Source organism: Peromyscus eremicus, chromosome 8a (assembly GCF_949786415.1).
Source record: "Peromyscus eremicus chromosome 8a, PerEre_H2_v1, whole genome shotgun sequence".
Taxonomy (NCBI): Eukaryota; Metazoa; Chordata; class Mammalia; order Rodentia; family Cricetidae; genus Peromyscus; species Peromyscus eremicus.
This window is the reverse complement of record NC_081423.1, coordinates 64,372,897-64,397,866: the sequence shown is the minus strand read 5'-3', so window position 1 is coordinate 64,397,866 and position 24,970 is coordinate 64,372,897. Positions and strand designations below refer to the sequence as shown.

Below are 24,970 nucleotides of genomic sequence, written 5' to 3'. Positions count from 1 at the left end.
AGGGCCGGGCCACCGATAGAGGAGCGCAGCCGCCGCTGCTGTGACTGCCACCGCCATCGTGGACTTGGAGTCTCGAGACGAGACCGGCCCACGGAGCAGCGAGCTCGGATCAGCAGCGAGTCCCGATTAGCCCCCCGGAGGTGTTGCCTGGGCTCCGCAGTTCGCAGCTCCCGGCGCCCAAGGAGGAGAAGAGGCAAGGAACAGCATAGCTGGGCTTTTCTGGAGACAGCCCGTGCCGAGGGAAGAAACGATAGTTCCTGGGACTAGCAGCCTTGGAGGGGCCCGGCAGCGAGTGGTTTTCCGCAGGACGCCCTGAGAAGCCCCCGGGCCCCAGACGACAGTAGACACCTCGCGGGACTCAAGAACTGGACTTGGGGAAGCCTGGGGACGTCTCGGTGGAAGGCAGCCCCCGCAGCCGTGAGAAAGAAGGGTCCTGGAGGAAAGGAAAGGAGGAAGTCGCCACTCGGCGACCACTCACCCCAGTACACACCCACCCCACCCGCCGAGCCTGGAGCCGCGGAGCGCCTCTGGGGGCGCTCGTTCCTTGGCGCCTTCTCTCACATGTCCCAGCTCCACTGGGCTACGGGCCAGACTGGTGGGGTCCCAGGGACTGTCCAAATCAGGCATGGTGATCCAGTGGCCCCTCTCTCGGGATCAGCGTAAAAACTGGGGTTAGTCGGTGCAGGGGGGGACTCAGCTCAGGGTCCCCCAAGTCCAGGACGAGGGGAGGTCGGCGGGCACAGCGCCCAGGGATTGGAAAGGCGGCTCCCACTGGGGCCCCTCCGGAGGTAGTGCCCGGTGACTTGCATCCTCCTGGAAGACCCGGGGCCAGCAGAGCCTGGGAGGCGCTCGGGAGAGGCCAGAGCGAGGGGCGGCGGGCTGAGGCTGCACTCAGTCCCGGGCGAGCGCCCGCGGAGGCGGCGGCGGCAACGCCGGGCGGGCATGCCGTGCCACCGGAGCTCCTGTCGGGCGCAGGCTTCCCTGGCGCAGGCTGCGCTCGGCTGCTGCTACTCCCACTGCTGCTGCGGACTCCCATGGCGGCTCCGCCCGGCCGGGGCCGCCGCCGCTGTCGCCAGCCTCGGGCTGAATGAATGAGTCGGAGCGGCGGAGCCCGGCTGCCCGCGACCGCGCTCACCGGCCCGGGACGCTTCCGTATGGCCCGCGAGCAGCCGGCGCCCGCGGCGGTGGCGGCAGCCAGGCAGCCCGGGGGCGACCGGAGTGGCGATCGGGCACTGCAGGGGCCAGGGGTCGCCCGCAGGGGGCGGCCGTCACTGAGTCGCACTAAATTGCACGGGCTGCGGCACATGTGCGCGGGGCGCACGGCGGCGGGAGGCTCCTTCCAGCGGCGGGCGCTGTGGGTGCTGGCCTTCTGCACGTCCCTCGGGTTGCTGCTGTCCTGGTCTTCGAACCGCCTTCTTTACTGGCTCAGCTTCCCGTCACACACTCGGGTGCACCGCGAGTGGAGCCGCCAGCTGCCGTTCCCCGCCGTCACCGTGTGCAACAACAACCCGCTGCGCTTCCCGCGCCTCTCCAAGGGGGACCTCTACTACGCGGGCCACTGGCTGGGGCTGCTGCTGCCCAACCGCACGGCGCGCCCGCTGGTCAGCGAGCTGCTGCGGGGCGACGAGCCGCGCCGCCAGTGGTTCCGCAAGCTGGCCGACTTCCGCCTCTTCCTGCCGCCGCGCCACTTCGAGGGCATCAGCGCTGCCTTCATGGACCGCCTGGGCCACCAGTTGGAGGACATGCTGCTCTCCTGCAAGTACCGGGGCGAGCTCTGTGGCCCGCACAACTTCTCCTCAGTGAGTTGCCCTCCGCGCGAACCCGCCCTTTCTGACCCCGCGCTTCCCAGGAGTCCTGAGGCTCTTAGTTGGGCCCCTAAGGTCTGGACACCAGGCCCCTGTGAGTGTCACCACGTCTTGACTGGGTGTCACCGCTCCTCAGTACCCAGGCAGAATCATTCTTGAGTCCCCCGAGTCTTCAGGTGGTGGGAAACTTGGGCTTAGCTCTGTGTAGGAAGTCATCTTAATACTCTTGGGTTCTCCCCGTATAGTTCCTTCCGGTGCCAGCTCCCAAACTCCTCCCTCTACTATCTATGGTCCCATCTCTGAATAATGGTTCCCCTCCCCCTAACCTCAACCGAAGTTCATGGGACTAAAAGCTACTGCTCTCGGTCTGGACTTTAGAGTTTTTTTTTAAATGGAGGCTTGTTGTCTTTGAGGAGAACCAATACAAAATCCTTCAAAAAAATGGGCTAACGGGAGAATCCCGCACAGTTCTTAAGACAACCTAAGATACCAAGCAGCTATGGTTTCAGAATTCCACACAAAAATCCAGGAGGAAACTCCCAGAATGTAAACAAACACCCAACTTGTGGGCCCCCTTTGAGGCAGTGGCACCCTTACTTGGGGAAACGCTGTATGAGCTGGGACTCACCCTCACCCCTCGTTTCTGTAAGGGGTTAGTGCGGATCTCCCTGGTTGGAGGAATCCCCTGCAGGTGGGAAAGTTTGCACGGTGTTGGGAGGGTGGGTCATGAGTGCACACAGCCAGGGCCAAGAGAAGCTGTGCTAGGGATTTGTGAGCCATTTGCTACGCTGCTTCCCCCACACTGTGGGTCTGGAGAACGCAGCTGTCAGGCAGAAGGTATCTGCCTTGTGCAGTCTGTTCCAGAAGGGCTCTGGTGCCAGGCCCCAGCGTGGTGCGAGCCCGTCCAGCCTTTTCTGTGTAAATGCCCTTCAGGTGGGCTCTGTACCAGTGCAGGGGAGGTTGGTGTGAGTTTATGGGTAGTACTCTCAGAATGATCTCACCTGACGATTTTGTCGCTGACAAAGCTTTTCCGGGGATGGCGGAGTTGCCAAGGTTTCAACAGGTGTGTTGGTTTGATGCTGGTCCGCCGAGGTCTCTGATTGGCTATTCTGGTTATTTCTTGTCTGAGAAGCCACCCTTGGCTGCAGTCATACCCTGTTGATTTTTGCTATCAGAGTAATTCCGAATTATCCCTCTCTAGCACGGTCCACATTGGGGGGTGGGGGGTGGCTTTTCAGCTGCCCTTCAGACTGTCTCCCACCTGAGGCTCTCTCCGCCTCCGCAAGTGGGGAATACTATTAACATACCCTTCTACAAGGCTTCTTCTGGAACCTCAAGCATAGTCCATAGAGGCCAAAGAATTCAGGCAGCAACTCCTGTGGTCAGCTGTTTTTTGTTTCTTGTCTGACCACTGGGGAACAACCTCTAGCACTAGACTGGAGTTCAAGGTTACATCTAAGTATCAGCTCTAAGATGCATGACACACAGCCTCTTCAATGCAATTCTGCATTGGACACTTGGTTTTCAAAGCGTGCAGAATTGCCTTCTGACAGCCAGGATTCCCTTCCGATGTCACAGCAGACCTGAGCTAGCAATGGCTTTCATTCCTATGTTGAAAATGAGGAGTGAGCTGCAAAGAGCAGTCTCATGCTGGAAGTCAGCAAGTTCAAAGTCTAACTTAGCATGAGGCCGTGGGAACCCTTCCTCTCTGATCCTGGGCCTAGCTCCTATCAGAAAAACCTGAGTAAGACTCTTGCCTCCTAGCCTGACCCCTTCCCCAAGTCCCATGCCTCCTAGAAGCTGGGAGAATGGAACAGGAAGCCGCCCCAGATGGTTTAGGTAGATACAGCCTAACCTAACTCTCCATGCTGAGGACACACCACCTGGCTTGAACCACCATGGCAGGCATGGGCCCCAGTTGTGTGAGGCAGGAGGTAAGGAGCTGAGGACAGCAGGGTCCTTCCCACTAGAGCATACACTTTCTCCCTGACAGGATTTGCCAACCATGTCCATCAAAGGAAAAGTACTACTTCGCTCCCCAGAGGCTTGTGCCCTAGGGACTCAAAGTGACCCCTAGTGGATTGTGCTTTTGGTTCTGACCTGGGAGTTTCTGGACCTGTAACAAGGCATGCTGTGGGCTGTCTTTCTACCTGTAGACTTTCAGAAGCTACTTCAGGGGAGTTCGTGACACTGAGCAGACCCATCAGAAAAGCTTTCCTTTAACTGCTTGCTCTGTGGAAGCTGAGGGCAGGAATTCTTGGGTCACATGACTGCTCAGATCCCAAGCCTATCAATGTGTGTGTACGTGCATGCGTGCGTGTGCGTGGGTGTGTGTGAGGGGGGGGGGGATTTTTTTGCCTTTGGCTTGGAGCCTTTCCTGACTACCCCACCCAGCATCACTAAAATAATAATAATAATAATAATAATAATAATAATAATAATAACAACAATAGCAACCAGGTTTACCCATTTATCTCTACTCCCCAGTGCATGTCCCCATACCTGCTAAGTCTGTGCTTGCCTCCTCCTTCAGACAAGGGAAGGACTTGTCTAGTTTTACTGCTATCTCCGGCTCCCAGCACAGAACCTGACATGTAGTAGATGCCCAGGAGAGGCTTGGGAAATGACTACCTTCACGAGGTAGCTGCAGGATCATCTGTCTTCTGGGGTCTTGGTTGACTTCCTCTAGCATTGCCAGTGGGGAGCTGGCAGCCTGTGGTGTGAGGAGCAGGCTGTTAAGCACTTACTAGGCACCCAGGATTCCCAGGTGGTCAGACGACAGAGCAACAAGTGAAGGGTGGAACTTTCACAGGGGCCATTCAGGGCATGTGCCCGCTGTCTCTAGTTAGCCCCGTGGTCTGAAAGCAAACACCGAGGGGGAGAGAAATTTATTGTCCAGGGCAGTCCGGTGGGTTCATTCTCAAGGCCCATTCTGGGCATGTTCACTGGTGGCTCTGGATTTGTTAAAGCTGGGCAAGGTTTCGTCACTCAGCAGTCAGACAGAGCAGTGCCTGATTCTGAAAGCCTGTGTTGTTTCCCTGGCATCAGCCCTGAGCCTCAGCTCTGCACACTCTGGCTCCACTGTAGCTCCTGGCAGTAGAGAGAGAAGTCTGGGCAGGAAGCAGAGCTGCAAGGCAGAGCTCTGAGAGTCCCAGGGGGCTTAAAAGAGGAACAGACAGGCCAATGCAGGGTAGGCTCTACTTCAAGAACAAGGGGCCATTGCCCTCTCTGGGAAACAGCATGCTTGTGGGGGTGGGTGGGGGGGGTGGAGTATCAGGCAGACCTGGCCTTAGATGTTAGGTCTGTCCCTTCCTAGCAGTGTTCCCTGGACAGACACTTTGCTTTTGAGCTTCCAGTAATAAGTTCTTCTTCTGAGAGCTAGGAGAGAGATATGTAGGGGCAGTGACTGAAGTATTCCTGGGCGACAGTGGATGCTTAATATTCAGGAGACATTGTTACAATATAGAGAAAGAGCTAGGCACCATGTACTGGTACCTGGTGGTAAGAGGTACCGAATATTATCACCATAATCATCATATCTTACCATGGCTACTTACCTGAGGGAGGTGGGCATGCCCATTCTTAGCTTAGTCATTGAATCAACCAGTACTTATTACACGCCAACTCTGTACCAAGGTCTTTACTAGACATTTACTAGACAGTATCAAATTAAATAAGGCTTGGTGAATGCCCTTCAGGGACTTGCAGAGATGTGTGAACTAGAGCCAGGAACATACAGTGTAGGCTCTGAAGTATCCAGACCAGATTAGTGACCTCCAGGGTTTCCTGGAGGAGGTGATGTTTGAGATGAATCTTGGAGATGAAGTAGTCACTCCAAGGGAGAGCAAGAGACAAAGGAAATGCACGCGCACACAAGAGCATGCAGGGGGGAGCAGGAAAGGGGGAGATTGGACAGGTGCCTTTTGGGCCCTGGGACAAGTTCAAAGTAGCTGAGGCTGAGGTGGTGCTGAAAGGTCCCAAGGCAATGGTGTGATCGGTACCTGGAGGCCCAACTAAACATTTTGAAATTTGCAGCAAAATTCTGGTGGGTTTCATTTCTGGTTGCTATGGTGTTGTACGTGTGTCCCAATACCTAGCTTCCACCCTCATTTCTAAGCCCACTGGGGCTACTCCCATTTTATCTTATCCCCTCTTCTGTAGGAGTTAACCTTTAGTTCAGTTTTGGACCATTCATACATACTAAAAGCCAAGGAAGCAACATTTAGTTTTTTAGCACATTTTGCCACATCAAGCCAACGGTCTGCTATGAGCCAGCAATGGAAAACAAGAAGTGATTTCAGTAACATATTGTTTGAAATCAGCAAATTCTGTTGAAATGATGCTAGGCCAGGCAGTCTAGTGGCTGTGAGGATAGATAGCTTTAGGGAGTCAAGAAAAAAAAAATCCTTCTGTCTTTATAGAAAGAGGAATAAATGAGCTACTGCATGTAAAGTGCTTAGACCAGTTTCTGGCATCAAGCAAGCATTCAATAAGTGGGAGCTGTTTCCATTTTTATTACTTGCATGAGCATTTACAGTGAAGGGCAAAGGCAGATAGCATCGGGCATCTGTGACAGGCCAGACCCTGGCTGGCTTGTCTCATGCTGTCTTCAGAGTAACCCTGGAAAGTTTGTGATAATCCATGTTTTGTAAATGGAGGAAATGTCACGCTGAGAGGGTGCACAATGTGTTTGAAGTCAAGAGCCAGCGACGTCAAACCCAAGTTGCCATGACTGCAGGAGCCCCTGCTCTTTCTGCAGCAGGAAGGGAAGGGAGCAGCGTTGGGGAGGGGACAGGGGTCATCCTGTAGGATGACCAGTCCAGCCTCAACTTGGCTCTGGCCAGCTGTGTGCCTTTGGCCTCAGGTCTCTCTTCTGCAATAATAGGATACAAGCCAAATGGCCAGTGGGACTGAGCAGCAGAGTTCTCCATTCAAGTGGGCAGTCGGAGGGAAAGAGGGCTCAAATGCTGCAGATGGCTGGAGCATCTCAGCCATCCATTTCTTTCCTTTGCAGAGCTGAAGCAGTGATTATGGGGGAAACAGAGACATTATTGAAGAGCTGGAGACAGGACGGCCATTAAATAGACATTTATACAAGGAACATGAAAAGACCTCCACCAGTAATTTGACTTCGGGGAAATTAGTTTAGGGAATCAAACATAAACTCTACCCAGGTCTGCAGATATCCAAATTGACCCACATCAGGCTAATTCCAATAGTGGCTACTTGGGGGCCATTGTGGCTGGTCATGAAGGCATCAATCAGATGTCTTCCCAGTTGAAAAGGGCTGGAGCAATAACCAGGCCATTTGCTCTGTACGTGCCTAGCTTTGACCCTGCTGATTTGCTTGGGTAGATACTCAGATCCCATCAACCAGGGCTCAATAAATCCTTACTGTGTGCTAGTCACTGACCTACCAAGATGACCATAAATCTAATCTGTTTCTGCCAAAGCGATTCACAAAAGTCAAGGTGCTTTATCCACATTGTTGGCTGTGAAAAGAAGTCTCTGCCATACCAAGGGCGGGACTGGGATCTGTGTCAGGCACCTGTTCCACGAACCACATTCACCCTTATCAGAATATAATGAGCACTGTGGAACCCATTTCTCAGATTGGTAAATCTAGACTCAGGGGACTCAGGTCATACAGCTGGGATGCAGCCCAGTCAGATTTTAACTAGTGATTGACCCAGTTCTAAAGCTGTCAGCTCTTAGGTGTTGATGAGGATAAACCTTCCTAGAAGGGGATGGCTCAGTTCCCAGAGTCTTCATTGGAAGCATCTACCGCTGGTTGGTGTGGACCATAGGAGTTGGGCCAGATTCGATGACCTGCATCCCTAGAGGGAGAGTTGGCTCTAATGAATGAGGGTGCAGCATGAACTTGCCATTCTCCTCCAGCAGCCACACACACAGCAGTGGCTGTGCTCAGGAGTAGGAAGTTTTCATGGTGTCCCTGTCTGCTCTGAATGGCCCTTTTCGCTCTTTCAAGGACACTGATCGCTTGAAAACCTACATGTTGCTGAAGTGAGATTCTACTCAGGCTGGTTCTAACAAATAGATGACTCACTCATAATTAGAACATGAATTGTTGGTAAAAAACAAACAGAGGATGGGCTGGGACACTTAGCTCCCCTGAGCATGTCAAAAGTCTCCCCCGACACCATTGTTTACACTGTTAATTTGCTTATTAAATTGTTTCCTCAGATTCTCACACACATTTATTGAGTTCCTACTCTCTACCTGGCACTTTTACATTCATTGTTTTATTTCAGTCTGACAATGGACCAGACAAGGATGTGTCCCTTGCTCCCCATTACAGACAAGGAAACTGAAGTACAGCTAGGTCAGTACCTTGCCCAAGATCATAGAGAAGAAGTGCTAATCTCAGAGTCCCAAAGTCAGCATTCTTTGCACTACATCATAGCCATTTCCTTTTGACCAAACACGCCTGCATCTCTTATCTTCCCAGTCTACAGAGGGACTCTAACACACATCCCATCTCAGCTTGCTCCTTTAGCGATGGAGAATACCTATTGCTCTCTTATGGACACCAAAGAAGGAAATGTCTTGCCCAGCATCATACACAGGGAATAGAAGAATAGGTAAAATTTGAAGTCAGTTTCCCTAAGGAACATTATAGGTTGAGCTAACTATTACACGGCCAGATTCCCAGGGCCTCCATATAGACATGTTGATTCGATAGGTAGGGACAGGGCCTGGCAAGTATTTCTCACAAGCTCCTCATGATGCCGACGGTACTAGTTCATGATCTACTCCTTGAGATGCAAGGTTGTAAACTTCTTGGAGCCCCAGAAAGTCAAGGGGAAGCCACCAGTGCAGCTTTAATCATGCCAAGTCCCTGGCTCTATGAAAGTCTATCGGGGACCAGCATTTGATTCTGAAGAAGAGGTGGAAGGTCTAGGGAGGAATGCTGGGCTCACCAGGAAACTCAGCTGCAGCCTCTGCTGTAGCAAACCTGGGTCCATAGAGGGCTGTGGGCCCAGCCAGAGCATCCACCAAACTGAGGTGCCAAGGTACTAGCATTGGTGTAGAAGAGGTTGCCCCAAGCAACGCTGCTTCCACGGCTGTACCTGCCCCTGAGTTCCCTGGGGAGCTTGACAGACACTTCTCCCTAGACTCCCATCTTCCCTCCACTGCAGGATGCAGGCCCCATAAAATCCAAGCCCCAAATACCCTGAGCAACCGCCCCATGAAGTTGCCTGTGGTCTCCTCCTCCCTCTGTCCTCCTGAGTCTGTGACTGTTACCAATAGAGACTGGATGGAATAAGAATTCGACATGAGATGATGCTGGATTATCTGGGTGAGCCCATTGTGATCATAGGTCCTTGTAAGTGAGGAAAAGAAGGCAGTCTTGGTGTAAGCACGTAATCCCAGATATTTGGGAGGCAGAGGCAGAAGGATCTTAAATTTGAGGACTACCTGGGCTACAGAATAAGTTAAAGGCTAGCTCGGGTAACTTAAATGAAAGTGTGTCTCTAAATAAAATGGGGGAAAAAGATGGCTAGAGATTTTTGAGAGCTTGTTGAGAGAGTGCTTGCCTGGCATGTTCGAGACTCTGGCTATGAGCTTCGGTACTGAGGAGGGAAAGGAATTGGGAGGGAGAGAAGGGAGGGGAGGAAGGAAAAAAAAAGATTGGATAGTCAACATGTGAGATTTAACCCTTGAAGCAGAGCTAGAGAGTCAGAGAGAGAGATCTGAAGCAATGGTTTTGGAGACACAGGATGTGGCCATGACAGCAGCCCCTAAAAGCTGGAAAAGGCAGGAAAGAAAAAGATTCGCTCTGAGACCTCAAGGTGAAGCACAGCCTTGTGGACACCTTGATGGGAGCCAGTAAGACTCAAGGCAGGCTTTCAGCCTTCATGCTAAAAGCTAATAAGCGTGTGGTGTTTGAAGTGATTACAATTTGTGGTAATTTGTTACAGAGAAACAAACTTGTATCAGCCACACTGGCTTCAGGTGTATAAAATGTGTTCTACCACAGGTCATCTCCAAAGTATTGAGCCAGGCTGGGTAATTAAGGAACAGGGTCTCCCCCCACCACCACCTTTTAAGATTTATTTATTTATTATATATACAGTGTTCTGCCTGTGTGTATGTCAGAAGATGGCACCAGATCTCATTATAGATGGTTGTGAGCCACCATGTAGCTGCTGGGAATTGAACTCAGGACCTCTGGAAGAGCAACTAGTGCTCTTTACCTCTGAGCCATCTCTCCAGTCCCCAAGCAGGATCTTCCTTAAAAACAAAATAAAACAAAAGAATTTATAACAAACACACACCTGTTTTCCAGAGCAGCATGGGAATAATTCAATCACACTTATATCCATGGAAGTTTGGGAAATTATGCTCCAGAAACTGGGGAAAAGGCATTGGGGCCAAGTAGATTAGGAGGAAAGAATCAGACAGACTCAAGTTCAAATTCCAGCTCCACCAGGTGTTAAGTGGGTAGCTGGTGGGAGCTGCTTATCTCATTTGCAAAACCCAGATCATCCCCCCACCCCACATTCATGGTGGTTGTGTAATTTAAATATAGTATCCTGATCTGTTACAATTTGTTTATCGAGAGTCAATCATGAACTAGCCATAAAAGTTGAGCGTTAATATGAAAAGTGTGCCTGCTTGGGTCTCTAAATGCATCACAGAGATGTGTAGGCACTAATGCCCTCCTCAATAGCTGATAATCTCACTTCTTCCAAGGAGGTCCTCCAAGGCTCCAAAGGAAAAGCTTCCCTCCTACTGTGTCACAAGTCTAGGAATCATTGTGCAATTTTTACATCCCATTTCTCTGGGCAAGCTGGTGCCTTTAGTATCATGTTCAAAATTAAAATTCCCGGGGAGGGGGGGAGGTTGAGGGGATGACTCAGTTGGTAATGTGCTTATCGAGAAAGCACGAGGAACTGAGTTTGCATTCCCAACACTCACAGAAAACCCCATGTGGGAAGAGTGACTGAAATACTAGCTGGGGAAGATCCCTGGAGCTCGCTGGTCATCCAGTCTAGGCAATCAGTGAGCTATGGGCTCAGTGAGAGACTGTCTCAAAAAAAAAAAAAAATACAGTGGAGAAATAATTAAGAAAGACACCTGATGGGACCTCAAGTTTCCATGTGTGCCTACACACATACACACACACACACACACACACACACACACACACGAGAGAGAGAGAGAGAGAGAGAGAGAGAGAGAGAGAGAGAGGGAGAGGGAGAGGGAGAGGGAGAGGGAGAGGGAGAGGGAGAGGGAGAGGGAGAGGGAGAGGGAGAGGGAGAGGGAGAGGGAGAGGGAGAGGGAGAGGGAGAGGGAGAGGGAGAGGGAGAGGGAGAGGGAGAGGGAGAGGGAGAGGGAGAGGGAGAGGGAGAGGTGGTTGGTTAGAGGGGAAAGGCTGGAATGTTCATACAGCTCTTGTAGAAGACCCACGTTTGGTCTGGTTCCCAACACCTACATCTATTAGCTAATGACCTCTTGTAACTCCAGCTCCAGAGGACCCAACACCTTCTTGAGGCCTGTGTGAGTACTTGCTCTCATGTGCACACACACACACACACATACACACACACACACACACACTCATGATTAAAAATAAAGTAAATCTAAAAATACAAACGGGAATCCGAGAGGGACACCAAGCCGTCCCAGAGGCACTGGAGATGCACTCTCAGCCTGTGCCTGCTTCAGCCTGCCAAGCATGCTTTCTCCCCCTAAAGCGTCAGATTCTCCCTGTGCGAACTCTCTCCTTCCCACATCTGTATTCTGGCCACCCCCTTCTGATTCTGATGGCATATCTGATCTGAAAGTTGTTGATACTCTGATCTCTGAGAGTGAAGGGTTTAATCTTCTCTTGGAACCCCTCCCAACAAAAATTATTTTCCCACTTTGAAATGGTACGGGCATCCACTGTGAACTCACATCCATAAATCTGAGCCGACTGCCCAGGAAAGTAGATGAGGTTTGATTCTGCTTCTCAGCACAGTCTCACAGAGCAAATTATGGAAAGAATTTGATTTATAGAAGCACCTCAAAGGCTCTGGAGTGAGACGCGTGTTTATTCACTTTATTGCCATTTATTTTACACTATCTCTTTATGCTCCCTGCACATGGATTTGAAAGACTATTTGGATAGATGCTTATGGCCTGCCAGATTGCATGGCCCTGTCAAGGCACATGGTTCTCTTTGGTGAGACTGCCAATAGCTCAGACTTGGGGGACCCTCGTTAAAGTGCTGGGGCAAAGCCTGGCCTACCAAGATGGAGATGTGAGCCCGAAGTTTCTGCCTGAAGTTTCCCAGCTCTGTGCTTGTGTGGTACACACCCAGCTGCAAGCGCAGGATGCAGGCAGGCAGGCTTGATTTAAGATTCAAATATCTCAGAACAGCTGGGGATATTTAGCATCGCAATAATTACATTACATTTTTGACGGTACATGGAGCGAGAGCCTTTTTTTGGGTTGTTGTTGCTGCATATTCTATGAGCATCCAATATCTAAGCCAGGCGTGGAAACCAAACTACATTTTTCACATCCAAAGAGTTTCATTTTAAAGATCCGGCCGAGGACAGCATCCCAGCCTTTAATCTTTACCATGACTTTAGAATGGCAAGAGCTATGTCCTGTTGCCTACCACAGCCAAAGAATTCACTCAGTCAGGAGAGCTGTGGTGCCCAGGAAAGCAGGAAGTGGGTGGAAATGATCAGGCGTCCCTATGTGCCAAGAAGGAGGGGGTCGGGGGTCGACTTGGCAAAAGTGACATTGGTAAGATACTGTTGAAGGGCTCTGCAAAGTCAACTGAGGCGAAGTGATTTGATGTTAGGAGGTGGGACGGTGAGAGAAAGCAAGATCGAGAAAGACCTACTATGCACCAGGCTGAGTGCCCCAGGCTTCCTGTCTGCCTTGTATCACCGTCACTGCAGTTCTTGAGAGAAACAAATTCAGAAAGGAAAGACTTAGGTTGGTTCATGGTTTCAGAGAGTTGCTATCCAACATTGTGGAGAAGGCATGGCTGACTTGATGGCAGCCAAAGCAGGGGGCCGAGGCTGTTCGCATTGTAGCAAAATAGGAAGCAGAAAAGGCTGTAGGTAACAGGGTCTAGATTCATCCTTCTACGAAGACCCACCCCTAGTGACCTACTTCCCCCAGCTAAGCCACAGATGCCATAGCCTCCCCAAAACAGCAGCAGCAGCAGCAGCAGCAGCGGAGGAATGTTCAAAGCATTAGCCTGCAGGAGATGCGTTGGCCTCAGGCAGCAACACTCTTTACCCCTCAGAACAACATTTTGAGAATTAAATTTCGCTGCACCCATTTTACAGGGGAGGAAACCAAGGCTCAGGCTAATGAGTTACATGATACTGAGGATTTAATAGACAGAGTTATTTATTTTGTTTTGCTTTGTGGGTCTGGTTTTGTTTTTTGCTTTTTAAAGAGAGAGTCTTCATGTAGTTCAAGCTGGTCTTAAACTGATTCTCCTGCCTTTCTACTGGTTGGGTGATGGGGTTACAGGCACACACTACCATATTCAGCCGCTAGACACCAATTTGAATGGTGAATTTGGATCAACTCCTAGCTACTTCCTTCCTGGCCCTCTATCACATTTCAAGGCTCTTAGAACCATCCCCATGGACCCTGTGACCTTGGCTGCCATCCCTCCTTCTACTCCTGTATAGTCAAGAGTCCATGCCAAGTCACTTGTGATCCACTTGCTGTTACCAAGGAATTTTTCAACATCCAGGCCCCTGCTCAAGCTGCTGCCTTCCCTGGGTGCCCTACCTCTCCCACGTGTCTGTTCTTAGTGCAGAGCTTGGAGATGTGCTCACATATGCCTGGAGTCAGGGTTTGTTCTTTGGGGGAGGGCTTGCTTCTCTACCTGCATTCTTATCTATTCTTGAAACTTTTTAACCTCCACTGTATAACTTAACAACACATCCACACATGAAACAAAACAAAAATACTATTTTTAAAATACTGCCTCTTCTCTGTGGTTATATCAGGCCAGGCCTCTCCAAAAAGCAGCTAAAAAGCAAAGAGGTCTAGGCACATCATGGGATCCTTTCCTTTCATGGTCCTGGTTGCAGTCAATATTCCCCAGCCCCCATCAACTCTCCTCTTTCTAGGAAAGAGGGCCACAGCTGCCTGGTACTTGGTGCTATGTGGTATAGGCAAATCCCTGTCTGCTCACTGTGTTGAAACAGGAGAGTCAGTGCACCACAACACATGTGGACTTAGTCTTTCATTTGTTCATTCTACACAGAGTTACTGGGAGTCCATGTAGGCCTGGCATGGCTTGGTAGCTCAAGGGCATGAGTCCAGCCATCCCTCACAGAGTGCTGCTTCTGGAGCCAGGCTTCCCCAGTCTCCCCGAAGAACAGAGAGTTTAGTTAAAAACCAAAGTTTTAGTTAAAAATCCCTGGCTCACACCTATAATCCCATTGCTTTGGAGGCTGAGGCAGGAGGACCTTCTCAAGTTCAAGACCAGCCTGATCTACAGAGTGATACCTTGTCTCCAAAACAATCAATCAATCAATCAAACAGACAGAAAGAAAACAAAAGCCCAGGCCCCAGATCACAGCTACTGAATCAGAATTTATAGAGGAAGGACCTAACATTTATTTATGTACTTATTTATTGTGCTGGTAATCGAACCCAGGGCCTTATACATGCTGAGCAAATGCTCTACCACTGAGCTATATCCCCAGACTTGTTTTCAAATATTTCACTCTGATACAGGAGTCTCACTAAGTTAACCAGGGTGTCTTGAACTTACTTTGTAGCCCAGGCAGACCAGGACCTTGTAATTCTCCTGTCTCAGCCTCCAGAGCAGCTGGGACTACTGATCTATGCCACCCGGCTCAGGCCCAGTGCTGTATTTTTAACATGTGTAGGATGGAAGATTTTAAAGAAACATAGGTTGAGGGGTGAGTGGGGCCATTAACATCACAAGCAAACAAAAAATCCTAAATGCTGTGAAAAGTTTTGGGGCCAGGGATATTATCAGTGGGGTAGGGAGGGGGTTCTTGGTGACAAAGAGAAGGATAGGATTGGTATCTGGGGAAGGGACCTCTATGCTGAGACCTGGAAGGTGAGAAGGGGAGCCATACAGGGATTGGGGGGGGGGAGAGAATTCCATTCTGCATGGAGCTGGCAAACCAAAGCCAGCATTGGAGAAGCATCTGCCCCCTTCCTCCACCACTAGGAAATTCAGCTACCCCAGCTCCATCCCTTCTCCTTTGTGCTGTGGGTACATCTGGCTCCTCCGAAGTATAGCTGCCTCCCTCACCCACACACTGTGTGGGAACAACATGACTCCAGCAGTCTGGAAACACTGACCCCCTAGAATGCTAATGGGGCGAGCCTTAAGTCTTCAGGCAGCTCTCCTTTCAAATGGGAAAAATGCAGCCCTAAGAATTCAATCACCAGTTTCCGTCTAGGGGTAGCTCAGTGGGCAGGGCTGACTTAGTCAGGTGCTTTCTTGGGAACATGGAAGCCTAGCCAGTGAGCTCCTCCTCCTCAGTTGGCTAGTCTTCCTGAGGCCAAAGGTCTTTGACATGTAGGTGTGTTTTCTCATTCAGCTCCTGTAAAAGTTAGGTCTGGATGGCAAGCTGCCCCAGCCCTCTTTCCCAGGCTTTATGTTTCTCAGAGAGCATGCAAATCTTTCACTTCCATTCACTTTCATAACTGCACCATATAGAAAAGCAGAGTGTAGCATTCCCATTTCACAGACGGGGGAAATCAAGGCTTGACTTGACCAAGGTTATCCAGCTAGTGCCAGAGCCAGGACAGTGCTGGGCTATAGTGGGTAGCGATTTGCTGTCAGGAGTCTAAATGTATACCCTGCTGCAGGTGTCAACGTTTGTGCCACCTCTTAGGGAGATATTGTCTCTTGTCCCAGCAGAGGGCAAGAAAAACCTAGTCAGGGTTTGAATTCTTGAATCCTTAGCTGACAGGTCCCACTGAGGTGCCTGGGTTAGGCAAGCAGAGCTCCTTGAACATCAGGAATTTCTATGTCCCCGAGGATGACCCAGGAATGTTGTAAAAATACAGACTCTGGCTCAGCAAGTGGGGCCTGACATCCTGTCCTGCATACCCAACAAGCTCTCAAGCGCTGCCTGTACGACTGGGCACCAGCCTAGTGCATGGACTGCATTTTATAAAGCAAGGATCTCCAAGGCTAGGGAAAAAGTCAGCTTAGACTAAGAGGGAATGCAAGGCCTCTGACTGGGACAACCCTGGCTGCATTTCAACCTGCCACTGTCTGCTGTGCCGCGTGGTGAATTACTCCTTTTGGACAGGATTCAAGGCAGAGCCCCCTTGTGCTGAGTGGCACCCTAAGAAGCTCAGCTCCTTCACCAGGCTGAAGCTCTAGCTCTGGGCTCCTGATGCTTAGAGATGTACACCCTGCAGCAGCTGTGAAGTCTCTGTGAAGAGTAACTCTTCCTTCGTCTTTGTCTGTTATGAAGTGACTAGCTCTTCAGAGGCCATGTGAACGGAGAAATGGCGATAGAGTCACATATCCAAGTCCCCTGCAAAGATGAGCCTCCAGGTACTTCTGCTTCCTTCTCTGATGGTGTGGATGTCAGTGGACAGGTGGTGGGGATGGAAGGAGGAACTCCTTCATGATCACAGTTACCAGTGGTTGTCTTTGAGCGGTGTGTGCTCAGGGAACAGTGCTGTGACAGACAGGTCCAAGGTAAGGCAGCCAGAAGCCTGTGCCTCTGTTGCTAACAGGCAGCCTGCAAACCCTGCCTTTGGACTCATTCATCCCATTCACTCATTCATACCCTCCTTGGGTGTTTTGGTCACTTATTCTTTTGCTCTTTCTTTTGTTTCTTCAACTATTCACAGATTCATTTACTCATTCATACATTTGTCTAGTGCATTCTATAGACCAGGCAGTGTGCTGGGCTTTAAAGCATTACCAAAGCGAATCCACTCCAAGGCATCAATTCAATCTCTTCATCCCTGTGGGATCCTGTAGCCAAGCAACAGACAAGTCCCCCTCAGTCGCTTTTCCAATTCAGTGCTGGAAAGGGGACCCAGATAATCATTTTCTTATCTTTAGTCTGAAAGTCCATTTTGTCTAAAGGTATCACGTGGTTTTCCACCACCTTCAAGATAAGGCCAAACACTCAGGAAATCTCCAGGCTCTGGCATCCACTCATCATGCCTTTGTTCACAGGGGACTGCTTTGGGTCCTGGAACCTGCATGGACTACCATGTGAGTCTTCACAGATGCTATTCCTTCTACCTGGAATCGTACAATCCCATCTTCCCTGTGCTGCTCTGTGAGACTCTCCATGGAGCAGGGAAGAATAAGGTCTATGGGCGCCACTCTAGACTTTCCCCATGAAAGATTTTATTCCAAGTACATGAAAATGGTTGGGTGGCCCTTCATGAAGCTAAGAGAAATAAGAGAGTTACAAGTCCAGACAAGGACAATGACTTACTCAAGGTCACAAGGCCAGTTGGAGGTCAAATCTCTATGACAGCTTTGCTCATCTCACTCCCTCTCTGGAGCTGATGCAAGTCTACAATGTGCACAAAGATGGGAGCCACTGGGAGCCATTAATTAATACTTGCAGGGCATTTTTATTGCTATCTACGGAAGGCTAGAAGAATCTGCTCTGACCAGGCAGTAGGCCGCAGAGGCAAGCTGAGGTTAGGCATGATGATTCAGATCTCAAGACACAAGTTTTGCCTGAGATGTTTAAATAACTCAGAGTTACTGCCGCCCCAGCCGGGACAGGACAACCAGGCAGTGGTGGGTGATTTCTGAGTGGGAGGGGATGGTATGGGAGGCAGGAGGCAGGCTTCCAGAGAGAAATTACCATTTCATATTTATGACTTTGGCTCACAGGAGTGCCTCAGGGACAGGTTTGCTAACACATTGGGTAATTGCCTCAGTTCTCCACTTGACTCTGAGGCATGTAACCAGCTTAGACAGTCTTGCAGGACATGATTCAGCCTGGGCCTCCCAGGTGCCTAGGGGCTCTCTCAGGTTATGAGATACTGATGATAAGAAATGAGGGGAGTGTTCATCTCTTAGGCAACAGGACCACTGTCTCTGTGACCATAACTGCATGGCTAAAGGACGGAGGAGTCCCAAGATGGAGGCCAGAAGACAAGCTGTTGCATTCTACTGCTGTGCACCCTTTGTGGCCCCTCTCTGAGCCTCCGGTGCCCACCTGGAAAACAGAGACGGTGCACCAGCATTTCTTAGTTTGACTATATATTAGAATCACATGGGGGGGAATTAAAAAAAAATCAAAGCCCCAAGTTCAGCCCCAAAGATCATAATCACATTGGCTTGGATTGGGACCCAGACATCTGTGTTGTAGCTGGAATCCACTGGCCCCACTGACTTCTGCAGCCTTCCTTGGGTGGACTTTCTAGGGGCCATGGGGACAACAAGGAGCCAGTGACCTTGGGATCCACCAGCCATTGTTTCCAGGTTTAGAATTTTGTTTAACTAATTTGTATCGGCCTGAGGCTCACCCCTTCCCCTGAGATCTATTCTTCATGAGCACTGGAGGACTACAACACAGAAAACAGAGGCTTTGCTTCCTGTACTCTGAGTTTTACCTCTGTGCCTTGGCAAAGTCACCTTGGGATCCTGGGCTCCCATGTCTTCATCTTTGGACATCAAGGAAAACATCGCAGCCTGCCTGCTTGCAAGCAGGTGGGACCCAGCATGCCGACACTGTGGTTTAGGGCACAGAGCACCTCCCAGGCAGTGCGTAGGCTCAGGGAATTCAACTCCTCTCTCTGGTCCCCTCTTGATTCCAAGTAGGCAGGCTGCAGAGTTTTCTTTGATGTTCATAAATGAGAGAATCCTCATTTCCATGGAGCTAATCCTTCCAGGATGCATGAGGTGATAGAGGTTCAGCATGATCAAGTCACCGGCTACCCAGTTAGTGAGATCCAGAAAGACGTCAGTTCAAATCCCAGCAATGCCCCTTCCAAACTGTCTTACACTAGTTTATTCATCTTCCTGTGTCTCTGTTTCTTTATCTGCGCAAGGGACAGAAATGTTGGCCATTTTCAGGGCAGTCTTCAGGATAATAAGAACCAGGTAGAGTCCTTTGTGGGACCCAGTTCTGCATGGCTATGTCTTTTCTCCTCACTCCATCAATCCTACCTTCCTCCCTTCCCCGACTCCTCCTTCATTAGCCTTTAAACTCTTCAAGGACTGAAGTCATGAAAAGCAATTCTCTGTCAGTGACCTTGGGCAAGCCATCTCATCTCTCTGTGCCTCCCTTTCCCCATCTGAGAAGTGGGGATGCTGATCATAATGAGAACAGCTTCTGGCATGGAGCCTTGGCGACAGTAGTTCAGCTTTTTTCAGGGTGTCTGTTCTCCCTACTAGACCCCAGTGTGACCCTCGCAGTGCCACTCAACCCTTGCGGTGGTGGTTGAGTGAATAAGGGACTTGTTCTCCAAGCAGAAGAGTGGTAAACAAGCCTTGTCTCCCGGGTCCTCGGGTCTTCTCTGCAATGACAGTTCTGCTGAGTCCGCAGGGCCCGCGGGGCTCCAGGACAGAGAGCAGCAACCTATATCAGAGGGTTGCTTATTGTCTTGAGATGGCAGAAAAGGAAGACGCTATAAATATGGAGGCTTCATCTGCGATAAGTCATGGACAGAAACCCAAGCTATATAACTTTTTAATTCTCCACTCCAGCTTGTAAGCAAAGGCAGTAAAAAAACAGTCACTGGTAATTTATTTTTTTCTACTCTTTTAATTTTGTCATTTCTTTTTCCTTAACCAACCAAAAAAGTTCTCTTAAACTCACCTGAAGCAGTCATGAAGCTAAAGCTGGCGCCTCTTCAACATTGCCAGCATGAAACACAGGCTCAAGGGCAATTTCTTAACCGGGCGTTAAAGCGGGAGTGAGTCCTGGGCTCTGTTTGCCTCGCCTGACTAGCTGGCACAGGAGTCTGGCATGGAGGGAAGTGATGGAGCCGCAGAGAAAATGCTGTAATCTCCCAGGGGTTGAAGGTAATGTCTTTCTTCAACTGGAAGCTGGGTGATCTCCGACAAATGACTTCCGGACTGATTCTTAGTTCCCTGGTTTGTAAAAATGTAGATACAAATTATCGACAAACCTCCATCACTGAGATGTCCTTAAACTCCAAAGAGATAGATGCAGGAAAAGTGTACTGTTGGGCACAAAGCACAGTGAACGTGTTGGAGATTGTTGTTACCACCCATGAGAAGAGTGATGGGAGTAACAGGGATGACGGTGATAATGAGAAGGATTGGAGTGGGGCTGGTAATTAACGTGGGGAAAGGGATGGTAAAGATGATGGCGGTGATAAACCTGGAGGTGGGGGTGATGGTAACGACAACGGCAGCGTAGCTCTAGTAGGGACCATGGATTTGTGTGCTAAGAAAAGGATTTTCTCATACTTTATGCTTCTCTATGTACAAATAAATAGATACCCAGAGCTGGGAATATATCTCTTTGGCAGAGTGTTTATCTAGGCTGCTCAAGGCCTTGGGTTTAATCTGCAGTACTAAAAAAAAAAAAAAAAAAATGCACTCAGTAAGGAATTGTCTAAAATCGGTCTTCATCCCAAGTCTTCCCCTCAGAGGTTTCAGTCATTCGGCAATAATTACTAGTTAAGTGCTGACTGCATACCAGACCTTGTGAACCCCGGACCACAGTGAATGAACACAGATAAAGGCTTGCCCTCATAGCACTTACCGTCTAAAGCAGAGGTTCTCAACCTGTGAGTCAGGACCCTTTCACAACAGGGGTTGCTGAAGACCATCAAAAATCACAGATCCTTGCGTTATGACTCATAACAGTAATAAAATTACAGTTATGAAGTAGCAATAAAAATAATTTTATGGCTGGAGGAGTCATCACAACATGAGGGACTGTATTAAAAGGTTGCAGCCTTAGGAAGATTGAGAACCACTGGTCTAGAGGCTTAGTTAAGTGGGGCAGTGAAGGCAGGTGGTGATGTATAATGTCAAAAGGCAGTAGGGACTGTGAAGACAATGAAATAGGATGATAGCGTAGAGAGCAATGGGAGCAATATGTGCAAGATGTTTTGTCATATGTAGTCAGGGTCTGTAACTGACTTCGGAGCAAGACCTGAAGGATGGTGGAATACAACCAGGAGAAGCCCCAGAAGCAGCGCCCCAGATGGAAGACACACACAAAGGCTCTAAGCTGGGAATGAACTTGTCTTATCTCAGAGATGGATGGAAGGATTACGTACCTTGAGCAGAATGGAAGGGGAGAGTAGTATAAGCTGACACTGAAAAGGTAAATATAGGAAGAACTGTCACAAGCCTTGTAATCTGGGCTGGCTTTGGAAGTTCTTCTCAGGGAGTGTGGAGCCACTGGTGGGCCTTAGGTGCAGGAACACCACAGAGTGATACTTCATGATTGCTTCAGAGGCGGGGTAACAATGGGTATGAATGGAGGAGGCAAGAAGACACGTTAGGGTATGGACTCAGTGATTAGGATGGGAGATGTCAGCAGACTTGAATGGCAGTTTAACAGCAGAGGTGGTGAGTGTGGTCCAGTTTGGGAGATGAATACAGTGAGGCTTATGGGATAGAGGTGGGATGATGGCGATGATGGCGATGATGGTGGTGGTGGTGGTGGGGGTGGGGGTGGGGGTGGGGGTGGGGGTGGCAGCACAAACACAGGCTGGGGATGGAATATGAGCAAAAGAGGATCAAAGAAAACTCCCAGGCACGGGCACTGGGCTGATACTGGTAATATGACCCAGGTGGAAAGCAGGAGAATAGATCTAGAAGATGAGGGATCTAGAGACAGGGAACTTCCCATCTGGGGCACATTGAGGTTGAAAGAACAACTGAGCATCCTAGATGTATTTGGACATATGGCCTTGAGCTCCATGGGAGGTCAGGACAAGACATGGGGGTGGGAATGGTAGGATTTAGTGATAGGGACTGAACAGAATCATAGAAGGGAAGCCTGTGCACACAGAGAGCAACAGGCTGAGTGCCCAGCCCTGGATTCACCAGCAGTCGGAACAGGAGGTAGAGGAGCCTGCAACAGAAGGTGAGAAGGGAAGTTCGGGAGATGGGAGAGAGACCCAAAGACCCTGAAAGGGAAAGCTCTTAGGAGAAGAGGGATGCTGCGTGGGTCAAGCTCTGCGTGGCGAACTGAACAAAAAGCAGACCACACCCATCAGAACCAGACGGCTCTGCGGTGTAGAGCTTGTCCGCTGAGGTGGTGCAACCAGATGCGCCTGAACCCAGGCCCTGATGTTGCTGTTGCTTAGCTTTTGGCCTGTGGCCATGCCCTAGCATCCCGATTCTTAGCTTCCTCCTCTGCTTGGCATTCTTGGGCGATTTGTATGAGATAATGTCTGCGAATGTGATTAGCACTGAGCCTGGCACACAGCAGGGACTTAATAAACAGAAGCTATTTGTAATTCTTCCTGAAAGGGCTTGAGTGGTTAGACTGGTCCTCAGACACACTGCAGGTTTCAGGGAGGCAACCCAGCCTTCTCTCAAGGTTGGAAACGATGGCTGTGATAGCTGACATAAAGGAAAGGTAGATGGGGACAGTAAGACTCCTTGACAAACAGAAGCACAGCCCCAGCCTTTCCTGGAAACATCCCAGTTAAAATCTTGAAAGCCCCTGTATGGACCACATGAAACCCATTCACTGACACAAAGATGCTCACCTGGGTTTGAGATCCTTGTTAGGTGATGGAGACCCAGAAAGGAATTTTAAATAGGGTGAAGGAGATTGGCAAGGTCAGATCTGCATTTCAGGAAGTCCACTGTGTACTATAGACAGAGGATAAGAGCAGCGTGGATCTCATCCACAGCAGAGAGAGAAGCCAGGAAACCCCACTCGGGTGAGAGGGGACCAAGATGAAGAAATGGTCTCATTGTAACATAATTAGCTCTATAATCAGTATGGAAACTCATCATTTCAAAATGTAAAGGTGATTGTATGGCTAAAGATTTTTCACCCCTGTTAATGGAAATAACTTACCAACCTGGGTTTTGGGGTTGTTCAGCTGCATTAAAAGATAAGGCATTAATTTTTAACCAATTGATTTTTTATAACAAATTAGGTTATTGATTAAGAAATCACTCAGTGTGGACAATAAAAGCTGTAAATTGGAGTCATGTCTGGTTAGAGTGAAGGCTGAGCAAAGGAGCCCAGGAGGCTTCCCTCTTTAGGTTGCAGGGAAGGCTTTGAGCCCCACAGATGGAGAGTGGGGAACAAGGCCTCTGGCCTGGACCACAGAGTCTGTTGGGATGCTGCAGCTGGCTGGAGTATGTGAGCTTAGATGTGAGACTTGCCCTCTCCTCTCTCCAGAGGTTTAACAAGTGGTTGAACTTGGCACAGTGAGGACATTGAGACAGACCAAATGCAAACCATTTCCCCCTATATTCTCAATACATTTAAGTTTATAAATTATCAGGGAAGGAGGAGAGAGGAATCCTTAGACCTCAGAAACTATGAAGGACCTTAAAACCAGGGGCAATCATGCAGCTGCTTCCAGAGAGTCTGTAAAACAAGGTCAGACAGGTTCAGGGCAAAAGGACTGACCCATGTCGGGTCTAGGGGAGAGCGAATAACACCAGAGACTTGAGATTGGTCCTGATATAAAAGATACATTTAGAGCCATCTTGCCTACTAAAGGAAGACTAGAAAACTCTTATCTAGAAGCTCAAGGAGGCCAGAGTCTGCTGCAGGCTCCTGGTGTGTGGGGACCACAGATCTCCTACAAGAACTAGGGTCTGCATGTCCGCACCAGGTAGGCAGTATGGTCTGGATTTATACTATTTACATAACACAAAACTCACAAGTTGTCAACAGCATAAAAACTGCTCTGTAGACATGGGAGGGGCCCACGACAAGCAAGAAGCCAGGATCACTCTTGTAGGACACTGCACACAAGGCAGGGTATGTGGTAAGTGAAATTTTTAGAAAGGCACAATGTCACACCTATACTCACTACAGCTAGTACTAGCTCATGCACTTGTCTCATTCAGCCCTGCAGAGCGGGAACTAAGGTCCAGGGAGGGGTGTCAGTGTGGGAGTGCCCTATTGCTATACAGAAGAAAGAGCCAGGGATTCAGAGGTGGTAGATCTGAATTTGAATCTAGGTTCTGCCATTTAATAGATGTGAACAAGATCAAGCTGCTTAAACTGTCTGAGCCTCAGTTTCCCTATCCAAAAATGTAGTGTTGTTGACAGCTGCTTTGGAGGCTGATTGGGGAAATGAGGGGGGTCACGCTGGTAAAAGTCCTGGATGTGGTGCTAGCTGCTTCATATACCTTCATTTCCTTTAAACTTTTCTCTTTAAAAAATCCCCTCCAAAATAACTTCTCAGTGAGCTCTGCCTGGGTTAGTGACAAATCTGTCTACCACTGGACTCCCTGTATTCTGATGTTTTGCACTAAATTGCTTGCCTTTATAAAAGTAATATTTTCATTCCAGTTCCTGGCTTATGCAGCCCCTTTAACTTTCTTCTCTTTATCCTCATCTGTTTCCCATCAGGCTTACAACAATCAACTGGGGAATGGGTGACGGATAAGTGAATGAGGATATGGATAAGTAGATGATGGATAATGGATGGAGGATGGGTGGATGAGTGGGTGGATGAATAGATGGATATGGGTGGGCAGATGAATGGATGAGTGAGTTGATGAATGCATTAGTTTATGGACAGATGGATGAGTTTGTGGATAGATGGATGGATGGATGAATTGTTGGAGTGGTGGGTGGATGGATGGGTTGGTGGGTGACTGGTTGGATGGATAACAGGTGAATGGGTAGATGAGCAAGTGAGTTGATTAATGGAAGTAGGGATTAATGAGTTGTTAGATAGATGGGTAGGTGAATGATGAGTAAATAATGAACAGATGATTGGATAGATAAGTGAATGAGTAAGTTCATGGATAGATAGATAGATGAATGAATGGATGACCATATGGATTGGATGGATGACTTCATAGACAGATGAATGGATGAGTGAATGAGGATAGTTAAATGGGTGAGTTGGTAGATGGTGGATGTGTGAATAGATGAGTTACTGGATGGATGAATGGATGGTTAGGTAGGTATATTATGGATAGTTATGTGATTGAATATCTACTAGGGTTTGTTATTTGTAAGTACTTGAAGTTGATCCTTGATAAACTAAGGAAAGGA

The 24,970-nt window shown here is 49.2% G+C and overlaps 1 protein-coding gene across 2 annotated transcripts in view; it reads left to right on the top strand.

Annotated features, from left to right (window-relative positions):
• The window catches only part of Asic2 (acid sensing ion channel subunit 2), a 1,069,830-nt gene that overhangs the window by 804,056 nt on the left and 240,804 nt on the right, over positions 1-24,970 (top strand). The window contains exon 1 of one of the 2 annotated variants that reach the window (XM_059271336.1): positions 1,092-1,799. The exons of the other annotated variant lie outside the window; for it this stretch is intronic. Coding sequence (XP_059127319.1) covers positions 1,092-1,799 — 708 coding nt within the window. Of the gene's footprint in view, positions 1-1,091; positions 1,800-24,970 lie in introns of those variants that run through there. 2 annotated transcript variants of the gene reach the window in all.